The following is a 19204-nucleotide window of genomic DNA, read 5'->3' as shown; positions in this document are numbered from 1 at the left end:
ATATATGAGAAAACTCTTCCTTCCTTCAGTATCCGTGTACCAAACACCTGAAAAGGTGCCAAACACTTCTACTAGGGAAGACAAAATGTCTTCAAAGAGATTCGTGTTCTTAAGAGATAAATGTGAAAACAGACAAATTCTAATACTAAGTGTCTGTACTAGTGTCCATGCCCTGCAAACAACATCCAGCTCAAACTAGTCCAAGTAATAAAGGAGAATTCACTAGAAAGATATTGGGGGAGCTCACAAAAATCCAGTGAACTACCGGAGTTGGGATGGCATCCTTTCAAGTGCACACCACAAAGGAAAGATTCTTCTCCCAGCTTCCTGACAATCCCGGGAAATTTCAGTGGGTTCTTCTGGTCTAGATTACCTGTCGGCCCCTGCAACAATCTCTGTGGCCAAAAGGGGCGAGGCTCTTACCAGAAAAAAGGGGGTGCGCAGAGAATGGCAGGGTCAGGCCGTGGGAGGAATGCTCACTTTGATACCCAGTGCCATGGTATCTGAACTAGTTACGAACACTGTCCTGGACAAGTACAAAGCCTACTAAACGAATTAGGGGGCTTTAAAGTTGTATAGGAGCTTGTCAGATGGAGAAATGAAGAAAAGCACTCCAGGCAAAGGGATGGCAAGGAATCAGTTCTTTTATCCTGCAGGTCACAGGGATTTTTAAGGGAGGTGGGATGGGTGGGGTGGACCAATGACAGGAACTTTGTGTCTGAAGGATGCTGGGACAATGGAGTTGATAGGAAACAAGCTAGGGAAGAGGAAAGGTGAAAGAACCTCCAGTTCAAGCTTATCTGAAAAATTCTCCCATTCTCTGTTTTACACCATACACAGCCATGGTAACAACCAAACCCTAGATTTCAGTATTACATTATCCAGCCAATTATAACAAGTTGCAAAAATGGGACTGAATTTAACACATTTAAATGACAAAACAAACATTTTCTGCCAAATGATCTTTCAAAATAGAGACATGTAATGTAAGACATTCTGTTGCACTACATAAAGGTTCAAAGCGGCAAAGCTTATTTTAACTTCAATGTGTAAACCAAATAATCACCCATTACCAGCATTTGAAGTAGGTTTCCTAGCAATGCAAAGTATTTCTCCCTAGAGCATTTCATCTTTTCAGTTCACTCCTAGTGTTCTGAATTCTTTGGCTTAGCTGCTGGCTATAAAGAGGACATTTGGTGATTTGTTTCAACGATGTTCTCTCCTTCAAACAGGGGCACACGAACATACTACAAATTTGAAAAGTACTCATTTTTTTATTTCCTCATCTCCTCTAAGGCAGTTCCTACTTTCATAAGGATGATCTTAGATGATATAAATGATTACCTACCTGCATATTCATAGAACCACTCTAAGCACCTCTTACTTGAAAAAGCTTCTTCTTCAGTCTTTATTCTAGTTGAATCATATTTTCTATACATGCTAGAAATTGAGAAAGCAGTTTTAAGTTATTTAAAGATTCTGAGTTCTTTTAAAGTAGCAGATAGATTTTATGCAGTTACCTAAACCACGTATCTCTTTAATCAGTATCTCAAGTATACTTTAAATATTTACTTCTTACATTTAAAAGCTTCAGCTTTTATAACTACAGCTTTAAACACAGTCACACCCAATACAGAATTAAATGGTAAGCACTTAATACAGGTTTTTCTCTGATTAACAAATAATAAGAACCAAATAGAATAGGTATTTATTTGATAGATCCCCCTCTACCTCACTAGCTAGAACTAACTACAGAGTAATAGTGAGATATAGGAAGAAATGTCTATGGTGTGTTCTTCAATTGATAACCCTAGAACTCACTCATGTCTCACATTAAGTTCTCCTGACTTCCGTGTCTTATGAGTCAGGTTGAGCACAGAGCACAGTCTAAGGAAGACCCTGTCAATACTAGACAACTCAAGGGAACACTGGGAAAATAAAAAGAAAGTACCAAACTATATTCAAGCCTCCAGGAGGGTAAATGAGGTATACAGTTGATCCCATAAAGTTCCTTGGATGATTTGATTAGGACAGCCTTAAAAAGCCTTGGGAGAGAGAAGTATAGAGCAACCCTGGCTGTTGCCTCCTCTTATAATTCCCTAGTACTGTGGGAACAGCCCGCATAGGCTGAAGAACGGAATCAGGAAGCACTGCTGCCTCCTGGCACAACACTGGGACCTTCAGCAGGAATTTCTTGTTTTGCAATGACCTGGTGCTGAGGGCTGAAATACTGCCTACTGGAGGAGGGGAGAGGAGGCAGTGTCTTTACAAAGAGTGATTGGATAAAAAATTATGAGTACTGGTATCTATTTTCTTACCCTTTATTTATATCTTAATTGCCTAAATAGTTATATAAACATTTATGAACATAATTTCCATTTACATAGTATATAAAATCATATAATTCTTTTTTAATGATCATTTATTTGTGACCTTCACATTCACCAGAATATCTGTATATACCTCTGCTTAGAGATTCTGAGTTTCAATATCAAAAAAAGAACATGGATATAAGGTGGTAAAATACTAAAACTGCAAACCAGCAGTTTTTTATTTCTTTGATAAAAGGTAGCCATAATACCGGGAAACAAAGGTGGATACTGTCCAAGGGTTCAAACAGGTATGTTCCTATCCTGGGCCTGAACATTCCTATCTCAGCTCAAAGAATTCAATTGGTCAATAATCTAGAGACCTATATATGACACTGTCATGTTTGAATTGCTTAAACATGCTCCACATAAAACAGGATAATGGAGAACCACCCAGCCTGTAAAAGGGAAAAAACTGATACACGCTATAACATGGATGAACCTCAAAAAACATTAAGCTAAGTGAAAGAAGCAGCACACAAAAAGACCGCTTATATAAAATAACCAGAAAAGGCAACTCTGTAGAGCTAGAAAGCAGATTCATGGCTGCCTGAGGGTGGGGGTGGGAACAGGGAATGAATGGGAATGGCCATCCAGCATCTAAATGGGGCGATGGGTATCTTATGAAACTGGTTTGTAGTGGTGGTTGCACAACTCCAACAACTTAGCGAAAATCACTGAATTTGTACACTGAAAATGGATGAACATTACAGCATGCAAAAAAAAAGTTGTTAAAAAAAAAAAAGACCAAGAATGCCACTCAGATAATGCCATACTCTCCCTTCCTTGGATGACCACGGAAATGCTATCAATGTGAGTGCTTCACATCCTCCTGAAACTACCAGTTTTTAAACTGGTTTTATCATGCTATATTATATTGGACTGCTGTGAAAAAAATCATAAACACTATATACAGTCACAAAATGCTATGGGATTACTAGAATTTAACAATCCCCCGATAATAACATCTGCACTGCCAAGGAAGTATAAGTAACCTGGTTTCATAATGCTGAAAAGCACTGGTCTAAACACTGCAGGTGATTATCTTCTGTATCACTACTACCTTCTTTCAGATTGTATTTTCTACTCATTTGGGACAGGAACAGTCACCTTATTTTTACATTTTCAGGGTCCTTCTCCCTACTTTCCAACTGAGTTGTAGCTTATTAACTGTAACAGTAAGAAAGAAAGTGCCACCTAACCTCCTGGATTTATAGATGTGAAAATTTAGGCCCATTAGTGAAGTGACCTATAGAACTAAAATAAAGGGAGACGGGAAAAGTCAGAAACGATTAAAACTCTGATGTTTGTTTATTATTTTTTTAAAAAAGAGAGAAGAAAAAATGACTTCTTAAAAATCAGGCTGAAATAATAAATAGGCCTAAAATAAACAAGTCTAACAGACCTCTGAGGTTACCAAAATTAACAGCTCACTTGTCTGAAAGAGAAGCAGTTTAAATAAATATTCTAACAAGTCTGTGTCTAACAAATTCTCGCTCTTCGAGAATGAACCTCAGCCCCGCTAACACTCTGAGCAGGCTCAGAGCACTCAGCGCAGTCAGCTCCCCAGGCCCTCCGCCCAGGCCCCCTGCAAAGGCCGTGACGGGGTTCCGGTGGTGGCATTTAGTGAGAATACATACCAATCCTGTGGTCCTCAACAGGCACACACAGCGAGCCCATAAAAGGAAAGAAAGAGACTCTATGCTAGTTTTGGCAGATCAGTGGATTAAGATAAAACCGTAATTTCTAAGAACTCAAATTACCTAATGTGTTTTTGTTTTATAAACCTACGCACACAGTAAGTGACATGAAATAATTACACTTTGAAAGTTCGCCCAGCAGAACCAACACGGTGTTCCAGCTGGCATTTGTACACTTAGAAGACCCGCACTGGATCAGGCAGAGACATTCCTCTTTTGACACTTAAGCCATCAATTTTGATCTACTGCCTCTGCAACATACCTATCATGTCTACTTTTCTTGGCAGATAAATCATCTCCAGAGGCAGGTCTTCTCTTTTTCCTTGGCGGCATCACTTTACTAAAGCAGTCCGAAGAACTACAAGACCGCAGGCTTCCTACAAAACAAAGAGGCCAAGGGCGCAAGGTTAAGGAATGCCACATTGCAACGCTTCAAAAAAAATACCCCCACCAAATCAGAAACTTTCATGGCAGGTATTGTAAAGGGTTTAGATGTTATCTGTAAATACTATGAGGTTAAAAAAAAAAAGTTTTTAGTTCCTCTGAGAAAATGTTATAGTCAAGACTAAACCTAGCAATGACACAAGTAAGCTAATACACTCTCCCCAAAACCACACCAGAAATAGAAGTTATCGCATCTTCAATTTACTCTCCAAAAATACTAATATAAATCATCTCAGCTTTCAGCTTCTCTTACATGCCAATGTTCCTTCAAAAGGCAAGGCCAGTTCAACCAGTCATATTGAATCAAAAAAACGCAAGAATATCAGTCCCAACATTCTTAAGCTTCAAGAGCTATCTGGTTTGGGATTTAAAAAGAAACAAAAACAAAAAAACAAACAAAAAAACCCCCACAGGATTTGGATTTTGGGGAAAGAAGGCTGACACAATCTTGAGTAAAATTTCTATAATAATTTTAGTTTGTTCCTGCTACCTGCAACAGAATTTGCCACTTCCGTTCAAGGTTTTCAGAAGCATACCTTTCATTTGGGAATAAATATTAAAACGTAGTAACACGGAACACTTATTGAGACCTCACTGTGAGCCAGGTCCTGTTCTTAACACTTAAGTGTATTAACCTCTTCACCTGTTAACAAGCTTATGAAAAAAGACTCATCATTACTGCCTATGCGGATGAGAAAATGGATGCAGAGAGAGCTGGGGGTGGGTGGCGAAACAGGGATTCAAACCCTGACAAGTCTCACTTCAAGCTGTCTTAAACCATTATAAATTACAAGACAATTATAAGATAATTAAAATAGCCCATCTTGGCACAAGGGCTAGTAGATATATTATGTCAATAACCCTGAGTAACAGCAGGGTAGGCATAATTATCTCTACTTGACAGACGGGAAAAACTAAGGCTTAGGCATCTGAGTAACTTTCCAAGGTCTCAGAAGTGTTAAGTGGTGAGTTCTGGACCACAAATCTTACTCCTTCCACTGGCCCATTGGTAGAGGCCCTGGGCTCTCAGTGACCCAACAGGACAGGAGCGAAGGGGTGCTGGCGCTGAACGATCTGCATTCAGTGAATGAGTTCCAGTTCTTCACTTAATATGTGGCTTGGTCAATCACTGACCTGTTCTGGGACTCTGGTGTGTCATTTGAAGAATGATAACTATGGTATCTATCTCTCAGGAGTTTTATGAGGGGAAAAACCTCCATTCAATAGGTGCCAAGCACTGGGTGTAGACAGATGCTGGGGATATAAAGAAACATGTTCCGAGTGCCATAATGGAGGAACGCCCATGACACGCAGGCTGCTGGACCTCAGTGCTCACGAGATCGTCACAACCCTACAATGTTTTTTAGCCCCGCCATTTTTACAAATGAAGAAATTAAACCAGAGAGATTAGATGACAGATGGAAAGCAATAGGTGAGGTCAAGGATGAAACCCAAGCAGCCCAACAGCAAAGCTCAAGCTCTCTGCCACTACCTACTACTGCCTCCACTAAACCATAAGAGCAGAGGCAGAGCCACAGAGAGAACTAAGGACAGAGCCCTGGGGAGTGTGGGGTATCAAGGGGCTGAGAAAAGAAGGTAAAAACCTGTGTGGGGAGAAAGCCTAGGGAGGGCAATGCCCCAGAAGCCAAAGGAAAAGTGTCTGCAGGAGGGGCAGCCAGCTGCACACAGAGGCCAGCTCAGAAAGGAGTGAGGCACGCCCTGAATGTGGCAATCAAGTCCAGGAGCAATGGGTTGGTTCCGGCGCAGGCTCAATTGCCATGGACTGGGGAAGGGTGCAAGGTGAGGGAGCGAACATGCTGAACGTGGACAGCTCTTTCTAGAAAGCTGTCAGAAAGGCAGGGAGAGAGTTGTCAGGAGCTAACAGTCACAACCCTGGTAAGAGCAATGGTCAGGACTGGAACCTAAATCCCAGTTTACACTTAGGCTTCCACCATGGTGCTAAGTTACCAGGGTAATATACTTCGAGACAACACCAGCCAAAAGCACTCTTGTGTTATAAAACAAGACTACAGCCTGAATGAGGCATCTGCCCAGTGCCAGGTGCTGGACAATGCATGTGTTCAAGGATCCTGCCTGCTTCTTCAGCATGGAAGCAGACAACAAACAGGGCTAAAAGGGTGACCCTCAGCCACCTTCCTCGCGGCCCCAACAGGCCCTGTCCTTCCAGGGGGTAGGACAGGGAGTACAGGGTTCTTCTGCGACACAAGGCACTCCCATATTTCTCTCCCCACCACAGCAGCAAGAACTGGAAGAGAATGGGCCGGAGAAGTGCTGCCTACCGCCAACAAGCATCTCATTCATCTTCCCTCTGAAATGGTGGTCCTGTTTACAAACAACACTGAGGCATTCGAAAGGATCCCAGGGGATGCAGAGCAACCAGGCATTTGCAGACTGCCAACATATAAGAAAAAGACTTATTTTTGTCCACTGATGCCTTCAGATGGGGCTTGCAAAATGAAATACACCCCATAGGGCTGAAAAAGCCTGCAACACTGCCCAGGAATAAAAGTCTGCCTGAAACCTCCGGCCTTGCTTCCCCTGCCCCGGGTGTGTACATGTGAAGGGAAGACATTCTCTTCCAGTACTGGTAACAGTTGGGTTCTGAGCACTGGCTCTGGCAGTGGCCTCCACCAGTGTTTGCGGAACACAGAGGAAAATGCACGTATCTCCTCAGACCATGGGAAGGTGAACAGTATTTAAAATAATGTCTTCACCAATAAAGGTTAGTCCACTAGCTCCTTCACTATCTGCTTCTTCACAGAAACACTGGTATAGTGTCAGGCTTTCACTGCATCCTACTTGTCAAGAGTGTCATCTTGGTAAACACAAATATCACGTTAACCAACTTTTTCCACTTCTTTTCCCCTTATTATTGAATGCTTTTTGTTAAAAAGTTTCACCAAAAAAAAGTTTCACAAATCACCCTTCCTTATATCTGGGTAAAATGTATTCAAATTTAACCCTCAAATTTGGCATTTTATTCTTTTATTTAGTCAACATTTTTATCTCCTAGCTAAGAACCACTGCTTTTGTTTAGATTTCTCCACTCCTAATATTCAGCACAAGTGGCTGTTATGGGGCCATCTTTCACAAAGAACCCATGTCTGCTCACCTCCCTGATGCCCCTCCAGCCCAGGTGCCCACTGGCTCACTGACCCTCCTCTCGCCCTCACCTCACAGGAGGGATGAGTCAAACTCACACCCCAGGGATGCTGCAAAGGGCGCGGCTCCTCGGGTAGAACCTAGAACCCATAATGACGGCGAAAAGTTTCAGGCTATATAAAAAGCCATTTTTTAACGCTGCAGAAAACTAAGTTTACTTAATTTGCCAACATGAACCAAACCAACAAAATACACTCAGAAAGCATACTTCAAGGCTTGGCTGCCCCAAATCCCCCACCCCAGCAGGGCTCCGAGGATCCTATGTGAGCGAGAGCAACAAGGGTTTCTAAGTGCACAGACAAGGTGCACCTTGGTTGGCAGGGCCCCATTTGGGTCACCTGTGCATACACAGCAGCTAATAAAGTAATAATGAGATACATACATGCAAGTCCTACAGCAGGCTCTCAATAAATGTCTGCTGAATAAATGTGTTCCTAAAACATGTGTATATCAAATTCTGCTAAAAACCCAATACATTTATTTTTATGAATAAATAATACACCATAACTTCAGGGGTTTTTTTTTTCCATTTCTCAGTAAAACAAGCACTTGACTTTAAGTTTCTTGGCAGGTAGGATTTTTTAAAACACATATTCTAGAACTTCTGCTACTTAAAATAACTCTGTGATGTATGTTTCTAATAAAACCACTTGAATCTAAGTGAATGCTTTCAGAAATTGGTATTTATTTGTATAGTTAAATTTGGGTTTTATTGACCCTGAATTTGTATCACAATCTACTTCAATTAAACTATCTTTAAACTTAAAAAAAAAACACCAGTAAGCAGATAATATAAACAAGAATGTTATAGAATGTTTATCTGTTTCAGAGAATGAGCTATTTTAACCCTTTAAAAAATCTATTTGAGTACAAACAATCTGACATTTCAGACAGAGGCAAAATATCAAGGTTGCCATTTTAAACAAATGCAACTTTCTAATAAACTTTAAGAAACCCAGAAATTCAAGTGAAATGGTCGGAGCTACAAGTTTCCATTCATTGTCAATCACCAAGAAAAGCAGTAATAAAAAAGAATTCAGGGAGCTACCTTAAATCTCATAAGAGATGTTTGGCAGGAACATATAAAAGAGGAAAAACCTTTTTATAATAATAATAAAAACGAGGAAGAGGAGAAGAACCTCAGCTAGTAATCCCAAACTGTGACTGAGGCTCCTTAATGTTATATTGACTGATATTCTGGTTTTCACTCTAAATACTTCTATATTAGATGAACAGTGAATGAAAACCTTCCCAACTCTCCCATTATTAACTCCTTCTTGATGCCTTCATATTTATATGACCCTTAGGCAGGCAATAAAAACTTTATAGTTTTTACCCAAGGGTTATGATTTGAGTTCAGGTGTATTCTTGGTTCAGTGCTCAAAAGAGAACAAATAAATTCTTCTATTAACCAACTATATTTTCAAATAAATCAGGTACTGAATGAATACAGCCATTCTTCCCACATTAAACAACTAGAAATACTGCCAACATTTTTTAACAGATTTACCCTCCTATTTGGTCCCAGAAACTCATTTTAAAGAGCAATCTGAGGCCCTGACCAGGTAGCTCAGTTGGTTAGAGCATCATCCCAACACCGAGAATCAGCCAAGAAATAGATGATCTCATTCTCTCTGCCTCTCTCTCTCTCTCTTTCTCTTCCCTTCCCCTTCTCCCCTCCCTCCCTTCTCATCCCCTTTCTCTCTCCCTTCGTTTCTCTCTCTCTTTCGCTCTCTAAAATCAGTAAACAAATTTTTTTAAAGGGCAACTTATGTTTGCCTGAATCAAACCAAAGGCCCTTTAGTATCTACTACCCAGCTTGCTGTTTTGATAATTTAACTAAGCATGTTATTCTCAATAAATACTATCTAAGTAAGTGCTCTATTTTTTTTTTAATCTTTTTGCTTGGGCTTCAAGTAAAAAAAAAGTCCTGTTGAGGGTTCATTTTCTGTAAGACACATAAAATTGTGTGCCCAATTTCTAGTCATCCCCAAATAATAGGTCTATAAAATTAGAAAATTTTTCTTTTTCAAACTTAGTATAAATTCATATTCCAATACAACAATCTTATTGCCTGATTTTTCATTTTAGTGCCTCTGCTGCATCATATAGCCTTGTCACTTAATATTTTACACGGCTTATTGTGCCACTTCAATACTTTTTAGATAGCTATTTCAACCTCACTTTTCACTGAACAATGTCACAGAGATAAAATAATCTGAGTTGATAAACAGATTGCATTAAAGACACCTTACCAGTACCTAATATTTTATTTCATTTTCTTGAACAGATCATTGAACTATTTGCTTGCTTGAGTAAAACTATTAGTCTCTAGAGGCACAATTTTTATCCCACTATTTCAGGCCAAAAAAAAATTTCCTTTCCTTTCCCTCTAAATGATATTGACTTCTGACATCTATCATCTTCCTTCATCATTTTTTGTCCTGCTTGGCTTTTTTTTTTTTTTTTTTTAATCCTCACCAGTGGAGATGTTTATTGACTTGAAAGAGACAGAAACATCGATGTGAGAGAAATGTCAATTAGTTGCCTTCTGCTTGCGCCCGGACCAGGGATAGATCCATACATATACGTAGGCATGTGCCCTGACTGGGGATCCTTTCCGCAACCTTTTGATGTATGGATTGACACGCCAACTAACTGAGCCACCCTGGCAGAGCTCTCCTCTCTGGCTTTTCTTACTTACTCCCAGTATTTTGGGCTACTTCTCCAATTTAATTAACTCTGTCTGTCTGTCTTGCTCTCTCTCTTTTTTTTTTTTTGGTGGAAGGAAGATTGAAAGCACAGGAAAAAGAAAACTGGTAGAGGAGTCAGAGCAGAGATTCCAGCCCCTTTTGCCTTTGTGTTTGGCTCTTCCATATACGGCTGTTGTAGCTATTGCTCAGGTTATTGTTAGGCCAGGAGATCTGAACAGGCATTACAGTCAGTAACTTACTCAGATTTCCAACCATTATAGAGTTTATGTTGTTTAATTTTTCAAGTATATTCTGTCAGGTATGGTAATCACAAGTGATGCTATAACCAGATGGAGAAATGTTAATAAAATTGACAACTGAGCAATTACTAACACTAATCGACACAAACAGGCACTTCACAAGGGACCAGGCACTGCACCAGCATGTCATATACCAAACGTCAGACACATCCACGGTCCCCAGGGTGTGAAAGAGGAGGCATGAAGCTAACTGCATTTTCCACTTTCATTTCCCTTAATTATAACTTACATATCAAGTTGCCACATTCAGATTAAATATTTAAATGTGAAATTACTATAGTAACCATACTCATTTTAATCCAAAGTTCAAAGTTAACTACACCATGTACAAGATTCAGAACTTAGAGGTTTTATTACCTAAGCTAAGGGAAGACAACTGAAACACAGAATTCAGTTGTAAAAATCAAAAGTTCACTACCTCGTAAGTTTAAAAAAAATCCCCAAAGCCTAACAACATAGGCTTTGGAGAAAAGTCTGGTTTTTTTCCTTAACTATTAAAACTGGCCCTGAAAATTTTATTTCAGTATCACTGGTAGTAGCTAAAAGCTAAACATACTTAAATGTGTATCAACAGACACATAATTATGATATATCCATGAATTAGAAAATTATGCATTCATTAAAAACTAAAGCAAATGCCTTACAAATGTGCTACTATGAAAAGATCTCCAAAATACACTGAGTGACAAAAATGAGAGGCGCATACAGATGCGCACTTGTATTTAGGGGGAAATCTATCATCAGATTCATCATCATCATCCGGCAAACAAACACAAAAATGTTAAGAGTTAGCTCTGGGGGCCAATGGCGTAATGCTGGTAGGGATGAGAACTGGGGTGATAAAATGGCACAGGAACCTTCACTTCTTGTTTTCTACCTTTTCAACGCTTCTTTTCAAACCGTGTGCATACAACTGCTTTTAAATTACCAAGGAAACTGCCTTTGACTCCCTTTAAATTGATCTAGTGTAGGGACATTCTGGCGTGGCTTTCCAGGACACCCCTGGAAGGGGAGTTCAGAAGAGGCTGGTCCCCTCTGCTCAGTTCCTCCTCCCTGGACCACCAGTTAGATCAGGGGTGGTCCAGGGAGGAAGAACTGAGCAGAGGAGACCAGCCTCTTCTGAACTCCTCTCCAGAGCGGCCTGCCAACAGCTCAGGCCCTTCCACGGTCAGCAGCAGGGGTTAGAGAAGGAACAGAGGGTATGCTGTCCTGTGCTTCCCCAGTTGTAGCAGTGACTGAATGTAAGGTTCTCTAATTCAGGGGAAATACTGACAGCCTCTGCATTTTTACTGCATAACTAAGCTTTATTTTCCAATGGACTTGTTACTTCAATCTCCATCGTGTGCCTACATTTTCAATTGATTCTAAATCAAAGCAACAACCTCCAAGATATACCATTAAATGAAAATAGAACGATGCTAAGTAGTATGTACAGTATGATCTCATCAATGCTAAATTTTTTAAAAAACCACTACTATAAAAATATATGCATGTGCAAAAATGTCTGAAAGAACAAACATTAAACTGGGAATGGCTAGATTGAGAGACATGAAGGAGGACTGTCGCTTTTACTCCTAAATTTACTTTCATGCTATTCTAAATTCTCCAACAAGTATGTATTCATGTATTATTGCAGGAACCTTCCCAATTTTTTAAATATATTTTAATTTTTGCTGGATGTTTTAGTAACTGTAGATCAAGTGGAAGTTTCTAAACTTTATGCTTATCAACAGTTTAGAGAAGTGGTTCTCAAAGCATGGTCTCCAGACCACCTGCATCAGCACCGCCCAGGAGCCTGTTAGACTTGCAAACTCTGGGGCTCCACCCCAAACCTACAGGAGCAGAAACGCTGGGGGTGGAACCTGGCAATCTGTTTTAACAAGCCCAACCCCAGGTGATTATAATGCTAACGAAGGTGGAGAACCACAGGGTTAGGGAATCATTTACAATCAAGTTTCAACTGTCCCATTCATAAATCCTCAGGACCTATACAACACCCCCCCACACACACCTGCCTGTCACATCATTTTTCATCTCAGTTCAATAAATATTTATAGACTACCTTTCAAACTGAATCACTTAGTTTCACTTAGTATCACTTAGTATCTTAGTATAAACTAAAATACTTCAGTAGAGAAATGACATCTTGAAACCACTGGGGTGAATCCCCTGCCCCTTAAAGGGACAGAGCCTCTGCCACAGCCAGAGCCCCAGAACAGATGTCCCCCTGGGAAGGAAGTATAACACGGCTGCCTCATCTGCTCCCAACGACATCCTCAACCAAGTCACAACCTGTTAATGGAATGTATTACAATGTTGAGCATTCTCAGCTAGTATTTCTCCTTTGTAACTTTGTGTTAAGAAGTTTATTTAAAATTGAGCATTATTAGCTATTACAGGTACCTGTTTGGTGATCGTCTTGGCCAACGTCTTCTGTTAAATTCTGCAAGAAATATGTTCATCATTACCAAGAAATCACATATCATCACAGCAAGTTTTAATATTCAATATTTTCATAAACAGCTGATATTTTAATATCTGTAACCTAAATTTGTATCAACCGCATTTAAAACAACTATATAAACAGTTGGTAGTTTTGTCTTTAAAAGATTGACTTACTAGCTTATTAAGGGTGTGGTAGATCTTATGAATATTTGCCAGTGTTGAGAGATGAGAATTCAGCTGAAAATCTTTAAAAAAGAAAAAGGGGAAAATTCAGTGTCATTTATTTCCCACACTGCAAAGGCTATAAAAAAAGAAAGCTCAGAAGTGATGATAAACAAGTGTTTTGATACAACTGAATAGTATCTCCATTAACTTGGTACTTATAAAATGAAATTCAGCATGCAACTGCAGACCTATCTCCTAGAAATAGCCTGACACAAAGTTAAATTCCCAACCAAATGTTAAAGTTCATGAAATTTTCATATGAATTGTAAGGTCAAACAAAATACTTCCATAGTGATAAAATCCTACCAACAATGAACTTGAACTTAATAGAAAAATATCAATAGTTAGCCAATTAGACAAGTTACACAAATAGAAGACAGACCTCAAATGAAACATGTTCACTTTCTCTTTCCTTATCTCTTCCCCAGAATTACTAGTAAAATATCAAGCTTCCAAGAAGAAAATAATGGAAAAGCATCTCAACCATTTAGCAGTTCTGACAACATACTTATTTTGTTGGCTCTAATACAATGGAGAGCAAAAGCTCCTCCCCCTTCCCTTAGTCAAATACAGACAAATCAGAGAATCATCCTGCAAGCTCTAAGTCTGGCTGGCTGAGCCCTGGACAGAGGCCATGGTTACCTGCACCGCAATATGTAAATGAGCCACAAAACCAGAAACACATAAGCAGAAATCACACTCCTAGAGAAACATGTCCAAGTCAAAGAATGTATCAACTATTAAGTCATCTCCAACAGTTGCAGAATTACACATTAAATCATACATATAAGAAGAATTAACTGGCATCCATCTTAAAATTCTGCACAACATAAAACCTTCGGTTAAACTGTTAGGCTTTTGAATTTCTAATTTTATTAGGCTATGTAAGAGTGAGTTAAAAGTCTATAAACAATTTCATATTTGAATAAGCATCATATCTGAATAAATCCTGATATTTTGTGTATTTTCACAAAAATGTGAAAATACACAAAATATCAGGATGTACATTAGTTGCTTTTCTTTACTATCATAAAGGTTAGTAAAGTTATGTCTTGAAAGTAACCTTGAAAAGATACTGCAACTCTCCAAGTTACGCCATTCTGATAAAAAAGAAGAAAAAATCACCCTTCACTGGAATATCTGGGACATGTATCAGATGCCAAGAACAACCCCAAAGAGAAGACCGCAATACAAGCTGTCTGTGCAGGGGAACTGGGCTCTCTGGGAGGCTGCTCTGAATCTGGAAAGCAAGCTGATTTCCCTGCCAGTATTTAGAAAGCTTTACTTTCTCTTCTAAACCATGGCAGGGATCCAGTTCCTGGCTGGCCTGCCGGGCAGAGGGGCCAGCAGGCCGCAGAGCCTGGACATTCACGCTCCACTGTCAGGCGCAGCAGGCCATCCGTGTACACGTACACACGCGCTGCTCTGGCCCACCTGGCGGCTGCCGAGCACCTACCACCCCCTTCACAGCCAACCCTAACACTCCGAAGAGTGAGGGTTTTAGGCTGAGCGACAACCAGAGGAGGGCCTCAGGCTCTAAATAGGCCTCAAATATAGACAAGGGTTAATGTTTTGGCACCTACATAGCTTAGCCACATTTAAGGTAAATGGTGACATAATGTGGCGCAGAACCTTTTCCATCTTAGTTAGTGCACTGCAGAGAGAAGTTTACAAGTATTAGGGGGGTGTGACTGTATGTGTATGTATGTGTGCATATGTGCTTACTTGTGCTTGTACTTAGTAAACATGGATGCAGATCTCTAAAGCTAGAAGCAACAGCCCTCTCCTGACCTGCGAGAGGCAACAGGGGCCTTCACCATACACTACCCGTTCGCCTGCTTCTACTATGGAGTCGTAACCCCCCTCCTCGTACTCTCAATTTAAAAACAGGAAGACAAATGATTCATTCCATTACCATCTTGAAATTGAATCCTCAGTTAAACTCCAGTCCTCCTGAAGTACAACAACAACAAGAACAAACAAACAGAAAACTTAAGGATCTCAGTCCTTTTTTTTAACTGAGGCCTCACAGAAGGGAAGAGAGAAAGGGACTTGCCAGAGATCTTTAAGCCATGCAGCTTCCAGGCCCCCGTGCGGCAATTTTTTCACTGCTGTGATGGTAATTCAACTGACAAAATTCCCATACGAGAACCTAAACAAGTTGAATCTCTAAATCCTTCTCTCTCTCTCTCTCTCTCTCTCTCTCTCTCTCTCTCTCTCTCACACACACACACACACACACACACACACACACACACTCACTCACACACTCTTCCCACCCAAATAACACTGTGCTTTACTAAGTCTCTCTGGAGTCTGACAGCTGGTTTGAATCTCAGGTCTACCAATTATTTAACCTAAATTTTGCTGTCTTCATCCTTAAAATGAGACTACTATGCCTAGGTGTAACATTCATTACAATGCCTGGACCATAATAAGTGCTCGATAAAATATATCAATTATCACTACATTCACTTACACCGTTTTCCACACCACACAGCTATCTAAAATGATCTCTAATTCCCACAGGTCCAATCCAGCCCCAGCTCATAAGCCCCAAAGTCGGCGCGCCCTCCCTGTGTGAGCGAGGCCAGGGCCTGGCACACCTCCACAGCCTGTGGGGGCACCGCAGTATTCGTACGCCATGACGTTCGCAGTCACAGTCAAAGATAATGTCCACACAGTGGAAAAAATATACAGGTGCATTTATGACCAGATCCTGTACGTGAAATTTCACTTCACAGGCAACAAGAGTAACAAAGTTCATTTCGCAAATCACATAATGCTTGTCAGCTATTCTCCATTTCCATAGCATATGTCTTCTACATTTACCACCTCATCATCACTTCACAAAAAAAGAAAATGTAAAGATAAGAAACCAACAACATAAATAAATTTTCTTTAGTTTCACCAAGACAAGAAGAAGCTAAGGAGCAGACACAAATTCGAGGAAGAAAGACCAAAATTGAATAAAAGGTAAATCCACAAAGGTTAACACATTCAATTTATGGTTCATCTGTTCAGTACTCAGGGCAAGTAATAGACCTTAAAATCTAAAACAGATTTCACATCCTTAAGAAATAGATGTTAAGGGTAAAGATCAAATGCTTTACAGAGAATATACTTAGGAAAGCACTAACTGATTCATAAAAATCTCCAGCTTATACTTCAATTCTGAAGGATAAATACTAGGTTAAGTCAACTTTATTTCATGATCAAATGGCTCTCCACAGTAAAGCAGTGACTGGGTTTGACTCTCCCGTGTGACATGCAAACTCTATATTCTGCATTAAAAAGCAACAAATGACTCTGTGAAAAGGCACAGCCTGCTTGATAAACAGCTTGCTTAAATTATCTTCTGGGTATTTTTTGAACTACCGACAAAGGCCGACTGAGCATAAAGTTTGTAGTGTTTTGTTTTGGGGTTTGGGGGGTTTTTTTGTAATTACCTTTTGCTGTGACCTACATGATAAAAAGAAAAGAATGCATGCCACTGAGGGGTCCAAGTCCATCCCCCACACCACCGCAGAGAGAGAGTCTCACGGTACAGGCAGAGGTAGAAATATTCAGAATGAAACGATTATGCGTACATTTAGACAATGATCATCAACCAAAAAAAAAAATTAAAAATTAACAGTCCTAATAGGAATTTACTTCTGTAAGAGGGTCAGAAACAATTTGAATGCATAAAAATCAAAACCTTTCCTTTATACCATAATCCCTTGCAAAATACAACAGGGAGGTGATCTCAATTATAATAGCAACAAAAAGCAATGATACATGTAGGAATAAACTTAAAGACGCAACATGCAAACAAGAAACAATGAAACTATGAAACTTTACTGAAATACATAAATGTAGAGAGACTATATTCCTGAAATGGAAAGGCGCAGTACTGTAAAGCAATCACGGCTCTAAACTAAACTAAAATTAAATGCAATCAAATTCTTATTCTTTGTGCCTCCCAGTTCCCCACCCCAAGAAAGCAGTAGGGAAAGGGAGGTAAGTCAGACAAGCTTGGCAGATTGGTTCTAAAGTTCATCTGAAAGAAGAAACATGCTGGGCTTGCCAAGAAATTATTGAAAAAGAATGAGAACGAATTTGCCCCGTCAGATATTAATACACAGGGTAAAGCAGAGGTTGGTAAACTCTCTGTAGACAATCGGATCATAAATATTTTAGGCTCTGTGGGCTATATGATCTCAGTTGCAACGACTCTGCCACTGTAACGCAAAAGACACCATAAACAATACATAAACAAGTAAGTGCGGCTGTGTTCCAATAAAATTTTATTTATAAGAAACTAAGTGGTGAGCCAGAATCAGCCTGTGGGCTCTAGTTTGCCAGTGCCTGATATAAAGAAGGTACAGTAGTCCCCCTTATCTATGGTTTTGCTTCCTGTGGTTTCAGTTGACCAAAGTCAACCACGGTCTGAAAATATTAAATGGAAAATTCCAGAAATAAACAATTTATAAGTTTTAAATTGTGTGCCATACTGAGTTTTGCACAATGAAATTTCATGCCTGCATACGATGCGATCTATGTGTTTGCCCAGTGTTTCCACACTGTAAGCACAACCTGTCAGTCACGTAGTAGCCACCATCTTGGTTATCAGATTGATTGTCACGGTATTACAGTGCTTGTATGTAAGTAAACCTTATTTTACCTGATAATAGCCCCAAAGCACAAGAGTAGTGATGCTAGCAACTCAGGTATGCCAAAGAGAAGCTATAAAGTGCTTCCTTTAAGTGAACGAGTATGTATGTACAGCAAAAAAAACCAGAGTACAGATAGGGCTCAGTCCTATCTGCAGTTTCAGGCACCCATGGAGGGTCTCGGAGCGTATCCCCCAGATAACAGGGAGGTACTATATAGTAACTAGAATGGTATGGTATGTGTGCAAGAAGACAAACCAATGGAAGAGAGTTGATAATATGTATGCACAGATGTATGGAGAAACACACATATAATCAATATATATGATAAAATTGCATTTGAAATCAATGGGGAGGAGACGATTCATCAGTAAATACAGGGGCAACTTGCTAGCATATGAACGCTATTAAAGTTAATATTAAAGTTAATTCCAGCTTCACCCCAAAGTTACAGATGGAAGGGGAGGCATTCAAGCCATAAGAAAAGTCCTTCTCATGGACTCAGGGCTCTGTACACTCTACCCATCTATCCAATCTCATCTCCTACTCTTCTTCCCCTCACATACTCTTCTGGGTCAGTGAGCCTCCTGCTGTTCTGTGTACGCTCCAAGCATACTCCTACCTCAGGACCCTTGAAGATGCTCTTCTCTTTGCCCTGAGCCCTGTTCCCTCCAATAATACCATGGCTTGCATCAGGCTGCCATTTAAATATCACCTTCTTACAAAACCTTGCCACACTCAACAAACAGGACGCCTTCTTCACTCTTTATCACCTCACCATGCTTTACTTTATGGCATTAGTACCACCTGATTTTATGTCATATATTTGTCATCTTTCTCTCCCATTAGAATGTAAGCTTCATGAAGGACTGCTGTATCCCTACTACCTAGAATAATACTTGGCACATACTAGGTGCTCAACAAATACTCAATGAATAAATGAATGGAGACACAAAGACGCCAAGACCTAAATTCAGTATGTTCAGAGCATTTCAGGGCATCCATACCATTAGATCCTCAAACGTGAGAAGCAGCATGATAACAGAGAAGACTCGAAAGGAAGGCGAAGTTCAGGAAACAAAAAAGACTGAATGAATCCTGCTTCAGAGTTTAGATTTAATCTCCTAAGTATTTCCAACTGGCCACCAGAAGATATGCGAATGTAACAGA

General features: G+C 39.9%; 1 protein-coding gene across 3 annotated transcripts in view; it reads right to left on the bottom strand.

Annotated features, from left to right (window-relative positions):
* Positions 1-19204, bottom strand: part of DCUN1D4 (defective in cullin neddylation 1 domain containing 4) — a 68309-nt gene that overhangs the window by 32866 nt on the left and 16239 nt on the right. For all 3 annotated transcript variants that reach the window (XM_054582154.1, XM_054582155.1, XM_054582156.1), the window contains exons 2-5: positions 13329-13399; positions 13113-13152; positions 4332-4446; positions 1349-1440 (exon numbers count right to left, since the gene is read on the bottom strand). In XM_054582154.1, the coding sequence (XP_054438129.1) occupies positions 1349-1440; positions 4332-4446; positions 13113-13152; positions 13329-13399 (318 nt within the window). The remainder of the gene's footprint in view (positions 1-1348; positions 1441-4331; positions 4447-13112; positions 13153-13328; positions 13400-19204) is intronic.

The sequence above is a fragment of the Pteronotus mesoamericanus genome, unplaced genomic scaffold (genome assembly GCF_021234165.1).
Source record: "Pteronotus mesoamericanus isolate MK-2021 breed Mesoamerican mustached bat unplaced genomic scaffold, CSHL_Meso_final contig_68, whole genome shotgun sequence".
Taxonomy (NCBI): Eukaryota; Metazoa; Chordata; class Mammalia; order Chiroptera; family Mormoopidae; genus Pteronotus; species Pteronotus mesoamericanus.
This window is presented reverse-complemented; position numbering and strand designations above follow the sequence as displayed.